Genomic DNA, 15,098 nt, shown 5'->3' on the forward strand with positions numbered 1-15,098 from the left:
ACTCGGTTTTATTTTATTTAAAAGTTACTATTTTAAAAAATTGATATCAGAGAGGAAGGGAGAGAGAGAGAGAGAGAGAAACATCAATGATGAGAGAGAACCTGGGCATGTGCCCTGACTGGGAATCTAACCGTGACCTCCTGGTTCATAGATCAATGCGCAACCACTGAGCCACGCCCATCAGGATAAAAATTACTATTTAAAATTTATCAAAATTAGCCCATGTTAGTAACAGTCAAACATTACACGAGTGAATAAAGAGGATATTGCCCCGGTTTGGCTCAGTGGATAGAGCTTCAGCCTGGGGACTGAAGGGTCCCAGGTTCGATTCCGGCCAAGGGCAACTGCCTGACTCCATCCCCAGTAGGGGGCGTGCAGGAGGCAGCCAATCAATGATTCTCTCTCATCATTGATGTTTCTATCTGCCTCTCTCCTCCCTTCCTCTCTGAAATCAATAAAGAAATATATTTAAAAAAAATAAAGAGGATATTAATTTTTCCTTCCTCTTGAAATCTTCCTCCCACCCCCACCCAAAGATAATGGTTTGTTGTGTGGAAAAATAGATGCAGCTATTTCAGATTTTTTTCTTTTCGATACTACTTTGAACTTTCTTATTTTACAAGTTAGCTGAGAAAAGCTTGGCTTACACAGTTTTACACCTTTCTTGCCTTTAAAAAATAATACTCAATTTGATTGGGGCGGGGGCGCGCATACCCCTTCTATACTCCAGCTAGAGCAATATATGGCAGATTTTTTTTGTTTGCTTGCTTGTTTTTATAACAGACATTTGAATAACAAAATTGTACTCATTCTAACAATTCAAACAATACAAAAGTGTTTAAAACAAAAGAATGTTCTAAACATAAAATTTAGTGTTGGGCAAAAGCAGCTAACTAGTCAAATACCTGAACATACTCTCCCTCCTTCCATACTGTTCCAGTTGCTTATAGAAACATATACACATAGGTATCCTTTTTTTTAAAAAAGGAATGAGAATGTAAATATTATTTGGCAATTCACTTTTTTATTTACCAGTAAAACACGGATGTTTTTCAGTTAAATGAATGTGCTGTTATATGCATCATACAATTCTTCTGTAAAAAAAATCACAGAGGTTATCTTTGGGGAGAAAGATTTTCACTTTTATTCTGTACTTTACTGTTGAAATTTTCTGGGTGCATAGTAAGTGTTACTTTATTTTTATTTTTATTTTTTTTTTCTGTTCATCAGATTATTTATTCACTTGATTCTTAGATTCACTTGTTGATAGATGCATATTTGTTGTTCATTACTTTATTTTTAATGTCCAAAGAGATAATCTTGATAGTGAAATTACAGGCCTTTTTGTTGGCTTGTTTTCTTTGTTATATTTCTCTGTACTAAAAAATTCCAGTAAACATTTACATTAATCTTTGTCATGCAGAAAATTTTCATTTTAAGATAGTCAAGTTTATTTTTCTTTTCTTTTTTTTAATATATATTTTATTGATTTTTTACAGAGAGGAAGTGAGAGAGATAGAGAGTTAGAAACATCGATGAGAGAGAATCATCGATCAGCTGCCTCCTGCACATCCCCCACTGGGGATATGTCCGCAACCCAGGCACATGCCCTTGACCGGAATCGAACCCGGGACCTCTCAGTCCGCAGGCCGACGCTCTATCCACTGAGCCAAACCGGTCTCGGCAAGTTTATTTTTCTTTATGACTTTTGCTTTTTGGGTCTTATTTATGAAGTTTTTCCCTATACTGGTGTAATAGGCTCCTGTATTTTTTATAAAAATTATGCAGCTTTGTTTTTTCACATTAAGCCTAATCTATATAGTTTGTTTTTATATGTGATGTATGATATATGATATAATTATATATTTTTATGCTGATAGCCAGTTGCCACCCTATTGTCTGTGTCCATGGGTTATACATATGTACATATAAATTCTTTGGTTGATCTCTTCCCACCCACCCAGCTCTGCCTTCCCTCTGAGATTCGACAGTCTGTTCCATGCTTCTATGTCTCTGGATCTATTTTGTTCATCAGTTTATTTTGTTCATTAGATTCCACATAGAAGTGAGATCATGTGATATGATCTGATGGCTTATTTCGCTTAGCATAATACTCTCCAGGTCACTCCATGCTGTCTCAAAGGGTAAGAGATCCTTTTTTACAGCTGCATAGTATTCCACTGTGTAAATGTACCACATCTTTTTTACCCACTCATCTACTGATGGGCACTTGGGCTATTTCCAGATCTTAGCTATTGTAAACAGCACTGCTATGAAAATAGGGATGCATATATTCTTTCTGATTGGTAGTTCAGGTTTCTTAGGATATATTCCTACATGTAGGATCACTGGGTCAAATGGCAGTTCCATTTTTAATTTTTTTTTCTTATTTTCCATTTTTAATTTTTTGAGGAAACTCCATACTGGTTTCCATAATGACTGCACCAGTCTGCATTCTCACCAGCAGTGTACTAGGGTTCCCTTTTCTCCACATCCTCACCAGCACTTGTCATTTGTTGATTTGTTGATGGGTAGCCATTCTGACAGGTGTGAGGTGATACCTCATTGTCATCTTAATTTGCATATTTCTGCATTTTTGAGCATTTTTCTATATGCATTTAAGCAGATCTTTGACCCAGGCATGATTCTCTAACATCATGCATTGGTCATTTGAAAAATATTAACTGGCTGAGATACAGTATCTTCCAAATATTGATAAATTTCATTATATAACATTAAAATCATGTTAATATAATCCCCAATCTCATTTTAAAAGTCTTTAAGTGTTGGGAAACTGTTAAGTTCATGGTGGCAAATACAAGTTTTCCAAAATTCTAATTTTTGCTTGGAAGCTCAAATGTTATAATTAACAATAATTACTATTGGTTGTTTTACTGAAGTGACAGGCTCACTCACTTTGTTTATTTCCAAGAAAATTTCTGTCAGATATTAGGTCTGAATAACCATAAATTATCAGGTTTTGTTTTTTTAAGTGAAAATGGTGCTCCATAAAAAAAGTGACTGGTTCAACTGGCATCTCAAAATTCACACAAGTGTTTTTCCTCAAGGTATCCACCATATATTATTATGAGGCAGAAGTACTTCATGCATACTTCCCATTTAGTCATACAATACAAAAAAGACATGTACTCAGGATTCAAGATATAATAAAACTAACCATTTTTACTGCTTTTTCAAGGGCATTCTTTAAAAAATATATATATATATATATATATATATATATATATATATATATATTATTGATTTCAGAGAGGAAGGGAGAGGGAGAGAGAGAGGGCATTGTTAAGTGTATAACTGGCTTCTTAAAAAAACTGCAAACATATGATAGTGAAGAATACAGTGACTCACCTTGTCATGGTATACTCTAAGAATATTTCAGTTCTTTTTAATCTATTTATAATATTAATAGGTCAAATGAGAAAAATCAGAATCATCTTAATAGACGCTAACAAGACATTTGATAAAATTTAAAATTTACTCCAGATTTAAAAATTAAGCAACAATAGAAACACTTAGCAAAATACGTACATATGTTCACATATAAATATATGTTGTATATATTAACTATCATGGTTCTAGAAACAAAGCATTTATGACTAAAAAAGAGAATACAAAGACTATGAATGACGTTTGATGCTACTGCTTTGATATAAGGCCCCCAAAGTTTTTTAAAAATATATGTTTTTATTGATTTCAGGGAGGGAGAGAGAAATATAAACATCAATGGTGAGAAGGAACCACACTTCGAGAACGCCTATATTTTGTCACAATATCTTTTAGCTTGTTTTGAAATATTAACTTACAGTTTTCATTTGTTTTGTGGGTGTTACTTTCTGCAGTGCTTTCATTCTTTAGGGATGTTATTATGTTCTTTTTTTTCTTTTAATAACCTCATATAAAACTTGACGTCATTCTTTTCTGTGGCTCTTTGTTTAAGTGCAGTAAGTTTTCCTATACATTTGGATGAGAATAGCTTTTCTAGTTTCAAGGTTTTGGAGATAACTTCTGCTGTGTTCACAAAGTACTAAAAAAAAGCGCTTTATGCTTCCTGAGATCTTCCATCTTTGCTTCCTTTCCACACTTGTATCTAGTCTTTCTCTTTCCTTTGAACTTGTTTCTCTGTCCCATTCAATGTGAATTCTACTCCCATTAATTTCTCCCTGGTATAGGTATTGTCTTGAAAGGGAGCTTCAGTTTATTACTTTCTAGAATTTATAGGTCCCAGCCTGCTCCAGCACCTTTAGACCTTTAAAATGCAGTTACACACACACGTACACACACAAACACACACAAACACACTTTTCCTTCACTTAATGTCTTGGAGATATTTCCATATGAGCATCTATAAATACACCTCATTCTTTTTAACAACTGCATAACAATAATGAACACACATATGTATTCACCATGTGTCTGGTACTGTTCTAATCCTACAACACCTTATGAACAAGTACTGTTAGTATTTTATTTTACAGATGTGTGAACTAATGCACAGAGAAGTTAAATGACTTGCACAAGGTCACAGATCCAGTCCATTGTCCATTGTATCAATGTACTGTTCTTTAGGACATCTAGTTCTACTCTTCTGCTGTTAGACCCTTTGACAATTTTCATTTTCTTTTGTGTTCCAATTACCCTAATCTTTCTGCAGTTGACATCCTTGTGGTATATATTATATGCTTTGAAAAATGTTGTGAGTAGTATCTACAGGGCTGAATCCTAGCAATGGGATTTCTGAATTTCTTTTAAATTGTGTTTTCAGAACTTTTAGAGACTTTTATTATATCCTTCAGGGTGATTAGAAAAAAAACAAGGGTTTTGTAAAAACAAGTTTTATAATGACTGTATTATACTGCATTGCTGCTTTTAAAAGAAAGATCTAATCTTCTTATGAGCCTTGGATGTAGGGCCTTTCACAGATGGGATATGGGAAGAAGGAAGTCCTATTTTCACTTACTCTACTATTGATGCAAGCAGAGAGCATAATATATCTACTGATGATCTCTTTTCAGAATTGGTGGAGTCTCTTTCATTGCAGGGATCTTATGCTGGAAAAATCCACTCCATTGGTGATGCCTTCAGAAATTTTAAAAACCTCCGATCCTTAGATTTATCAAGAAATTTGATCACTAGCTTGAAGGTAAGTTCTGTATTCTCTGCTCAGCCAGTTCAGCCCAATATATTAATTTTTTATGGGAAGAATAGATCGATAATGTCAGCTAGAAAAATATTTGATCTTCCTTTTAAATGTTTCCAAACTAAATTTTATTATTCACTGTAACATTCTTTCAACTTTGTTCTATGTTTGAAAAATTCTTTATTATAAAATAGGGGAAATTTTTCTTCTATACTCAGGGAAAACCATATTAAATTATTATATTCTAGAGCAATAGTACACATTTTAAAGTGTATACAAAATTTATGAGGAGCTCTTATAAAATTACAGATTCTTTTTTTAAACAGCTGCCTCCTGCACGCCCCCTGCTGGGGATGTGCCCGCAGCCAAGGTACATGCCCTTGACCGGAATTGAACCTGGGACCCTTGAGTCCGTAGCTCTATCCACTGAGCAAATCGGTCAGGGCAAAATTACAGATTCTTAATCCCTCCTTCAAGAGAGATTCTGAGTTAGTAGGTCTGGCCTGGGCTCAGGACATACCTCAGGGGTTTCTGATGATGTTGTACATGGAACACACATGTGAGTTTCTCTAAGGAGGAAGAGGAAATGGTGGTCTTGGAAACAAAAATTTCCAGGTCAGGGAATGGTGGAGCAGAGGGCAGTGCAGGGAAGTGCGTGTGTAGGGGAGGCGTGTGAAGGTTAGTAAACACCCAAAAAGAGTTCTACGGACATAAGCATGCACACACAGAGATGGAAGTTTTGTTTCCTTTGAGACAGACCTCCAAGTGGTGTTTCTTCCACATGTTCCCATTTTGCCCAGCTGTGTACCTGTCTTGATAAAGCCCTTCTCTGCAAGACTAAAGAAGATGAAAGGCTCTCAGATGCTAGATAGGACTAGTTCACAATCTCCTGGATTATTCTGTCAGTTTGTCACTTCGTAGGGGATATTTGTTTAATAACAGAAGCCAGACCCAATGTCAAGGTCTACAAATAAGGGCCCTAAAAAGAGAAAGTCCAAGGAAGATCAGATTTCCAGCTAGGACTGTAAAAGCAGAAACTCCAAGTTGACCTGGGGCTTTAGACTATTTGGTAGCAGCCATTTATATTTGGCCCATCAGATTCAGAAAGTTTTAGTACAGAGTTACTTAGGTCTTCACTTTTCACATGTATTTTTTTTTTCTTTTTTAGGCTAAAAAAATGAGTGAACATTGCCGTAATTTGTTTTTATAATCCCTTTTTCACTTCTATAAATGGACATAAAACTATTTTGAAGATTGATTAAATTAGCTTATGTAATTATATATAGCATATATAAGACTGTTGGTACAGCGCTTCAAATGGAAGCACTTAGTAAATGTTAGTTTTCTATATTCTTTTGTATCTGATTTATTTTAATATATTAATTTCTATTAACTATGAATCATTTTACTTAGTTTTCCCAGGGAGATACGTTTTGTGATTATTTCTATCGTAACTTTGGAGAATATATGAATACATGCCAACTAGTAAAAGTGAGAGGTGGTTAGAAGTAATTTCCTTGACTTTTATGCTGAGAGACATTAAAAGATTACTTGAGCTAGGGCATTAGACACACTTAAAGACAGTCCTAATGGTGTATTCCCTCAGTGTGGGGCCAAAGGCATCAGTAACTATTCTAACCACTGACCCTTTCACAGTATAAAAGTTAATGGAATTGAAAAAGCCAGAAAAAATGCTTCAAAGTGTAAACAGGCTTCTGTTTGGAAATGTTTTACACATATCTTTGAGTTTTCTGTATTTCCTGCAATGAGAAAAAGGTAATTTTAAAGTGAGAGAAGAACAAAAACATTATTTTATAAATACATAATAGAAAATAATTTTACCTTTTTGAAATAACTCTCAATGACAGACTTTCTTTTATGGTAAGCATTTTTATTACTAAGAGTATGTGATTATGCATATATGCACATGTTTTGAAGTATTATCCTGAAATTTAGTGTTGGGAAAAAGCTAACTAGTCAAATACCTGAACATTAAACAGATATTTTCAGTAATAGGTTTCAGCAAAGGAGGAAGATTGTGGCTTTTCCTCTAAGTTTCCCATCCGGATTCTGTTGTTGCCAGATAAATGGAAAGGTGGGGTTGTTAATTCCATGGGAAGAGAACGGAAGAAGGAAGAATTTGCTTGTGTGGGGCAGTAATTCTGAAAGGGGAAACAAGGACAAGAGGGGCTCCAGACTAGTCTAGAGCTGTAGATAGCATTGTTTTCTTTACCAGCTGACCTTCTCTTCTAGAACCATCTCTTTTGCCTACTTCCCTTCCTCTTGTAAATTGAGGTGTTTCTGGGGTCAGGAGTGTGGTTGTGGCAAGGGTGAGAGAAGTACGAAGGTCACTTGGCCTGTCTGCCACTGGGAAGGATTGGATTGGGAGAGTGATCAGGGAGCAACAGGAGTAGAGAATTGATTGCAACTATTTAAATGTCAGATTTTGTAAAGGAGATGTATGAGATCTGTGAATTACTTAATGTATAGAACATCCATTGCCCATGGGCTGCAGTAGTCTTTTGTAAAAAAATATGTCTTTATTAATTTTAGAGAGAGCAAGGGAGAGGTGTAGAGAGATAGAAACATCTATGAGAAAGAAACATTGATCAGCTGCCTCCTACCGGGGATCGAACCCACAACCTGGGCATGTGCCCTGACTGAGAATCAAACCTGTGACCTCTTGGTACATGGGTGGACGCTCAACCACTGAACTACATCAGCCGGGTACAGTATTCTTATCCTCAGGTAACTAACTGGGAGTTTTTCTCATTGGTGATTCAGGTTACATGTTTAAGGATGGAAAGTAATAGATATATTTCCACCTTTACTTGTGAGATTCCTAGTCCTTACCAATGTGCAGTTTCATAATGTGACCTTTTCCTTGCAGGGCATCCAGTATTTATGTTCACTCCAAGACCTGAATTTATATTATAACAACGTTCCTTCATTAGTGGAGGTGTCCCGCCTACAGCCTTTACCCTTCCTGAAAGAACTAGATTTGAGACTCAATCCTGTTGTCAGGAAAGATACCGATTATAGGCTCTTTGCTGTGTATACGCTACAAACTCTGGAGAAATTGGGTGAGACCCTCCTCCCCTGTTCTTTGCCCCAGAATCTTATTTAAACCAGCTGCCTCTTAACTTTCTGCATGTTAGCCCAGAGTGTGCACTGGAAGGATATATTTGTTTATTAGTCAATATTTATGCAACTCTTTTGTTGGCAGGATGTATAACAAGTCCTTTTATTGTTTATTGAATGACAATCTATGATTTTATCAGTTACTTCCACCTTTAGTTTTCTTCAGTTGATGGTTTCACCACTACTTCCTCCCCAACAAAAAGTTTCCAGATTGAGATTTATTTTTCCAGGTTCTCCAAGTTTACAACTGTATTAGCAATAGAAAATGAATATAACTCTTTGGGGCTTAGATGGCAAGGAATAATAAATATTCCTTTCAAATGAGCTAGTCTGTATTTCTTTATAATGTTACTGCTGAGTATATGTTTATTGATATAAAATTTGATTCCACATGTTCCTGGGAAAGTTATTATAGGGAAACTAAGTGCAGTCTTTCATAAATGGTGTAACTTTCAGCTTCAAGATTGGGCCATTTGGGCTGTTTGTGTCCCAAGCTCTACTTTCCTGCAGGGCTAGTTACACCTATGTGGCAGTTGTTGCTATGGTATCCATGCAGTCTCCCTGAGTTACTACTTGCCCCAGTGACAACATAATACCATTATTTTGTGACCTGTCTCTAACAAAAGAAGACTGGTCTTTAGTTTTTACTTTTTGAATAGGATTTTCTGACTCATTACTATATATTACAAAAAAAGAAACATGCTTAGATCACGGTTTTTGCCTCTAGATGACCGAGTCGTACGAGAAAGTGAGAGAAAAGCTGCCAAGCTACATTTTAGTCAGCTGGGCAACAGTGAAAACTTTCTTTTAGAGGTGGAAAAAAGGTAAGAAGAATCTTTAAAAAAAATTTTTTTAGCTTAGTTCTGGACATAGGGAATAGTGAATTCCTGTTTAACTTTCATTTTCTAGCAGAAATCTTCTTACGTTGTAAGAATCCTCAGATCAAGAATAAAAGTATCTATTAACATAATGAGATTTATCTGAAATGAGAATCTGACCCTCAGTGGGAACATTTCTGCTTTCTTAAACTATTGGGTCTGCTTTGAATATAATTGTAAATTCTCTGAAGTTGTTTTCAAAGCTTATAGATAGAGATACTATGAGATAACTTACCATCCCCACAAATGCTTGCAAACCCTTTCTTGGTAGAGTAATGATCATTACATGGTATTTTTCTATTGAATTAGGAGCATTACATTACCATGGGCAGGGTTGTTAGAGATAAATTTGTTAAAGGATAATAAGGGAAGCATTTCTCATCAAAACCAAAAGGAAAAGAGACTTTGAAGCTCTAAAGTAGCTGAATGGTTGAATTTCTACTCTTTGTTACTAAAAGCCAATCAAAATAAAGTACCATATCTTCTGCCCCAAAGCCCATGCTTTTTTATAAAGTGGCTTGTCAATTATTTTTATTTTTTTGTAAGTAGTCATCTGAGGATATTCCTCCCCCCCCCCCCTAACCCCCATTGAATTTTAGGGAGAGACAGAGAGAAAAAAAATATTGATGTGAGAGAGACAAATCAATTGGTTGCCTCCCACATGTGCCCTGGCCGGGGCTGGGAATTGAGCCTGCAACCAAGGTATGATGTACTTGCCCTTGACTGGAATTGAACCCTCAACCCCTCAGTCCGTGGGCCAACGCTGTAACCTCTGAGCCAAACAGGGTAGGGCAGGCTTTACAATTTTTGAGAAATAGAAGTTAATTACAAACAATTTAAATAATACAGAAAAGTACAATAAGAAAGGTCAAAATCACCCCATGTTCTGCTACCAAGAGTTAACTACTAGCATTGTTTGATATATATCCTTCTAGACATCTGTGTGTCTATAAATAACGTGTAGAACATGTAGATGTATCTATTAGTATTTTTTTGAAGATAAAAGTAATGCATGCATATTATTGAAAATTTGGAAAGTACACAAAAAACACAAAGAATAAAATGGTAACTCATAATCCCACTACTCAGAAATAAACACTAATTATATTATGATAAATATCCTTTTAGTTTTAGGTGTATGTATGTGTGTGTGTTTTTATAAAATAATAATATATAATAGTATATGTTACATAATAATAAAATTAATAAGATATATATAATTTATAGTATTTCCCTTTTAAAAAAATTTCCTATTTTTATTTTAATCCTCACTGAGGATATGTTCTTATTGATTTTGAGAGAGAGAGAAACATCAATATGGGTTGCCTCCCATACATTCCCCAATCCAGAATTGAACCTGCCACCAAGGTATGTGCCCTGACCAGAAATAAAACCTGTGACCCTTTTGTGTATAGGATGACCCTCCAACCAACTGAGCCACACTGGCCAGGGCTAGTTCCTTATTTTTAAAATCAGGTTCATTGAGGTTAATTTATATCAAGTAAAATTTACCCTCTAGTAGAAAGCAATGGAATGTTTCTTTTAAAATTATTTGTACACTAGAGGCCCGGTGCACAAAATTCACGCACGGTTAGGGTCCCTAGGTCTGGCTGGCGATCAAGGCCAATTGGGGCCTTCTGGCTGCTTGCTGGGGCCTCCCTTCCCCGGCTGCCAGCCTTCCTTCATTCTGTGCCGCCCCCTGGTGGTCAGCACACATCATAGCAAGCAATCCGTCTCCTAGTTGAACTCCCGAGGGAACACTCTGCGTATTAGCCTTTTATATATATACTAGAAGCCCGGTGCACAAGAATTTGTGCACTTGGGGCGGCGGGGGGGGGGGGGTGTCCCTCAGCCCGGCCTGTGCTCTCTCACAGTCTGGGACCCCTCGGGGGATGACCATCTGCTGGCTGAGGCCTGCTCCCCAGGGGATTGGGCCTAAGCTGGCAATCAGACATTCCTCTGGCAGCCGGCAGCCCTCGGGGATGTCCACTTGCCAGTGGGGAGCAGACCTAAGCTGCAGTCGGACATTCTTACCACTGCTGAGGAGGCAGGAGAGGCTCTCACCACCACTGCTGTACTGGCAGCCATCAGCCTGGCTTGTGGCTGAGCAGAGCTCCTCCATGTGGGAGCTCACTGACCACCAGAGGGCAGCTCCTGCATTGAGCGTCTGCCCCCTGGTGGTCAGTGTGTGTCATAGTGACCAGTCATTCCCAGTCTTTCTGCTGTTAGGGTCAGTTTGCATATTACTCTTTTACTATATAGGATAGAGGCCTGGTACACGGGTGGGGGCTGGCCTGTTTGCCCTGAAGGGTGTCCCGGATCAGGGTGGGGATCCCGCTTGGGTGCCTGGCCAGCCTGGATGAGGGGCTGAGAGCTATTTTCAGACTGCCCACACCCCCTTCAGGGTAGGTGTCCCCACTGGGGTGCCTGGCCAGCCTGGATGAGGGGCTGAGGGCTGTTTTCAGGCTGCCTGCACCCCCTTCAGGGTGGGGGTCCCCACTGGGGTGCCTGGCCAGTCTGGATGAGGGGCTGAGGGCTGTTTTCAGGCTGCCTGCACCCGCTTCAGGGTGGGTATTCCCAATGGGGTGCCTGGCCAGCCTGGATGAGGGGCTGAGGGCTGTTTTCAGGCGGGCCAAGCCTACAACTGAAGCTCTCAGTCTCTCCTTTTTTTTTTTATTCTGGGATTTATTTACTTTCTATAACTGAAACTTTGTTGCGGCTCCAGCTCCGAGGCTGGCTGGCTGAAAGCAGGTTTCTGGGGTTTGTTTAGCTTCTATAATTGAAACATAGTTGCATTTCGGAGGTGTTGCTTTCAGGCTCAGAGCCGGGCTGTGGCATGGGGGGAACCTAGGCTTCCTCCATCGCCGGGGCAACCAAGCCTCATGTTCGCTTCAGCTACGTGGCTGCTGGCCGCCATCTTGGTTGGCAGTTAATTTACATATCACCCTGATTAGCCAATGGGAAGTGTAGCGAAGGTATGGTTAATTATCATGTTTGTCTATTATTAGATAGGATAGACTAGAGGCCCGGTGCATGAATTCATGAACCAGTGGGGCCTGGCCTCCAGGACTGGGCCGAAACTGGCTCTCTGACATCCCCCGAGGGGTCCCGGATTGCGAGAGGGTGCAGGCCAGGCCGAGGGACCCCACTGGTGCACGATCGGGGCTGGAGAAGGACGCAGGAGGTTGGCCAGCTGGGGAGGGACCGCAGGAGGGCTCCAGGGCATATCCAGCCTGTCTCGCTCAGTCCTGGTTGGCCAGACCCCAGCATCAAGCTAACCTGCCGGTTGGAGCTCTGCCCCCTAGTGGTCAGTGCACATGATAGACAGCGGTTGAGCAGCCTTAGCATATCATTAGCATATTATGCTTTGATTGGTTGAACGGATGACCAGACAACTGGACACTTAGCATATTAGGCTTTTATTATATAGGATATGTATTTTATAAAGTAATTCCTATTTTAAAGGCCTTGGGGTACCCTGCTTCCTATAGAAATACAGAGATGAATTAATGTATAACTGAATAAACTTTCTAGTAAGGCAAATAATTAGTGCCATCATATTTCTGTTTAGTTACCATATAATGATTGCAAAACCAGGGGTAAAATATTACTAAGTATTATCTTACAAGCTTTCCAACCTTGGGTGAAAAAAAAATTTTTTTTAAGCTTTTCTTAGTCCCAGTTCCCTGAACCCATAATGGGGATAGCATATCATAGGAGAGCTTTTATGATTAAATGAAATGTTGGGTATAAAGTGCCCGGCTCATAGTCTAGGTCAGTGGTCGGCAAACTGCGGCTCGTGAGCCAGATGCGGCTCTTTGGCCCCTTGAGTGTGGCTCTTCCACAAAATACCGGCTTTTCCACAAAATACCAACTTCTGCGCATGGGCCACAAAGTTTCAACCACACTGTACATGCACGCCCACACATGGTATTTTGTGGAAGAGCCACACTCAAGGGGCCAAAGAGCTGCATGTGGCTCATGAGCCGCAGTTTGCCAACCACGGGTTCTAGGTTGTTTGCTTACTGTACTTCACAATTTAATTTAGTACATCAGTAAAGTGCTAATACTTACTTGCCTTTCATGTCTGTTTTTCTAATTAATGGCTGTTTGTCTCTATTATAATTCTTGGCAGCAAAACCTTCCTTTCTGTGTTTTGAGTTTTTAATTCCAAAGAAAATATCTTATTTCCTCAAAATCATTCAGACCTAAGTCTGTATCAAGAAGACAGAATGCCTAAGTTCTGAATTTTCTGGCTTTAATACTTTAAAGGCTCAGCTATAAGTGCCCTTCTCTATCATGTTCCCAGTAAAAATATGACTTTTAAAAAATGGCTTTGCCGAAACCGGTTTGGCTCAGTGGATAGAGCGTCGGCCTGCGGACCGAAAGGTCCCGGGTTCGATTCCGGTCAAGGGCATGTACCTGGGTTGCGGGCACATCCCCAGTGGGGGGTGTGCAGGAGGCAGCTGATCGATGTTTCTCTCCCATCGATGTTTCTAACTATCTATCTGTATCCCTTCCTCTCTGTAAAAAATCAATAAAATATATTTTTTTAAAAAATATAAATAAATAAATAAAAAATAAATAAAATAAATAAAAAATGGCTTTAACTGAAATTTTGTGAAATTAATATGTTCTACAGCATTTAAAAATGAGATCACATCGATTCTCGGCCTTGTGGCTAAGATCAAGTGTAGTATCTGTTCTTATCAGTTTAAAAATGAGATCACTGGCTCAGTGGATAGTGTGTTGGCCCACAGACTGAAGGGTCCCAGGTTCAATTCTGGTCAAGGGCACATGCCTGCGGCTCAATCCCTCGCCCTGGTCAGGGCGCATATGGGAGGCGGCTAATTGATGTTTCTCTCTGTCTCTCCCCCTCCCTTCCACTCTCTCTAAAAATTAATAGAAAAACATCCTCGGGTGAGGATTAACAACAACAAAATTTTTTTTTAAATTAGCTCACCATGAATTAGTATTTTCTAAATAGCATTTATTGGTGATCTCAGAAACCTTTTGAGTTTTAAATAAATTATTCTACACGGCAGCTCTAGGGAGAAGACCATGAAAAACTGTGTGACAGATGAGAGCTCTGCATCAAAAGTCAGTGCTGATGTTGATAACAGGATTGAAACTGGTAAGCTTTCTCTCTCTCTCATCACAAATGATTAAAACATTAGTTGTTTCGGCATTTGTGGCCAATCTTGGGTAGAATGAAGACAAAACAGTTGAGAAATAACATAGATTTGAAGCAAACACAAGATTTACTGGCTGTTTTTCCTTCTTCCTCTCCCTGCCAAAAGGACCCTATTTATTGAACAGGCCTAACCTGGAAGCCATCAAAGCACAAGCTGCACTCAGAGTTCAATTTCATTTATATCACTTTACATAATTAGTACATCCTAAAAATTGCATTGCCAGACCCCATGGGCCCTTGGCATTGCCAAGGTGATTGATTCATTAGCCAGAGACTTGTGACTTATCTGCATCAATGCAGCTCACACTCTGGGCCTTCTGGGCTTTTCCACCTTGAACCTTTGCAGCTGCAGAATCTCCTGTGTTTTGTGCTGGGAGTGTTCCCTGTAAGCACTGTTGGTAATCTAATATGACTAAAGTCGTTATTCCACATTAATGATAGTGCCACAGGATAGGAGAAAGCTTTCCACTGGAGAAATTGCATGCAATGGATCCTTGTGGATTAACCTGGCACTTATCAGATGACCTTTTACTTGAGAAAGCTTTCTTCTGTGTTGAGGCCTCTCTCCCTCTGAAGGATCTATTGAATTATATACAAACTCTAAAAATCAATCCTAAAGTTCCAGCAATAACTTTAGTAGATTGACTGTGTAGTTTAGGTATTAAGGGTTTATAATATATAGTCTTTTGTTTTCCTGACTTATCTATTCATGTGGACATTTACTAAT

At 38.7% G+C, this 15,098-nt stretch overlaps 2 protein-coding genes across 2 annotated transcripts in view; one reads left to right on the forward strand and one right to left on the reverse strand.

Moving 5' to 3' along the window:
• The window catches only part of KCTD19 (potassium channel tetramerization domain containing 19), a gene marked incomplete at its 5' end in the record, with an annotated part of 32,783 nt that extends 25,366 nt beyond the window's left edge, over positions 1-7,417 (reverse strand). Inside the window, one exon of the mRNA XM_081108352.1 lies at positions 7,400-7,417. Within this exon, the coding sequence (XP_080964478.1) occupies positions 7,400-7,417 (18 nt within the window). The remainder of the gene's footprint in view (positions 1-7,399) is intronic.
• Positions 7,418-8,980: 1,563 nt separating this feature from the next.
• The window catches only part of LRRC36 (leucine rich repeat containing 36), a 29,162-nt gene continuing 23,044 nt past the window's right edge, over positions 8,981-15,098 (forward strand). The window contains exons 1-2 of the mRNA XM_081108576.1: positions 8,981-9,123; positions 14,223-14,311. Of these exons, the coding sequence (XP_080964702.1) occupies positions 8,999-9,123; positions 14,223-14,311 (214 nt within the window). The 5' untranslated portion in view covers positions 8,981-8,998. The remainder of the gene's footprint in view (positions 9,124-14,222; positions 14,312-15,098) is intronic.

The sequence above is a fragment of the Myotis nattereri genome (genome assembly GCF_964212035.1).
Source record: "Myotis nattereri genome assembly, chromosome: 15".
NCBI classification, from domain to species: Eukaryota; Metazoa; Chordata; class Mammalia; order Chiroptera; family Vespertilionidae; genus Myotis; species Myotis nattereri.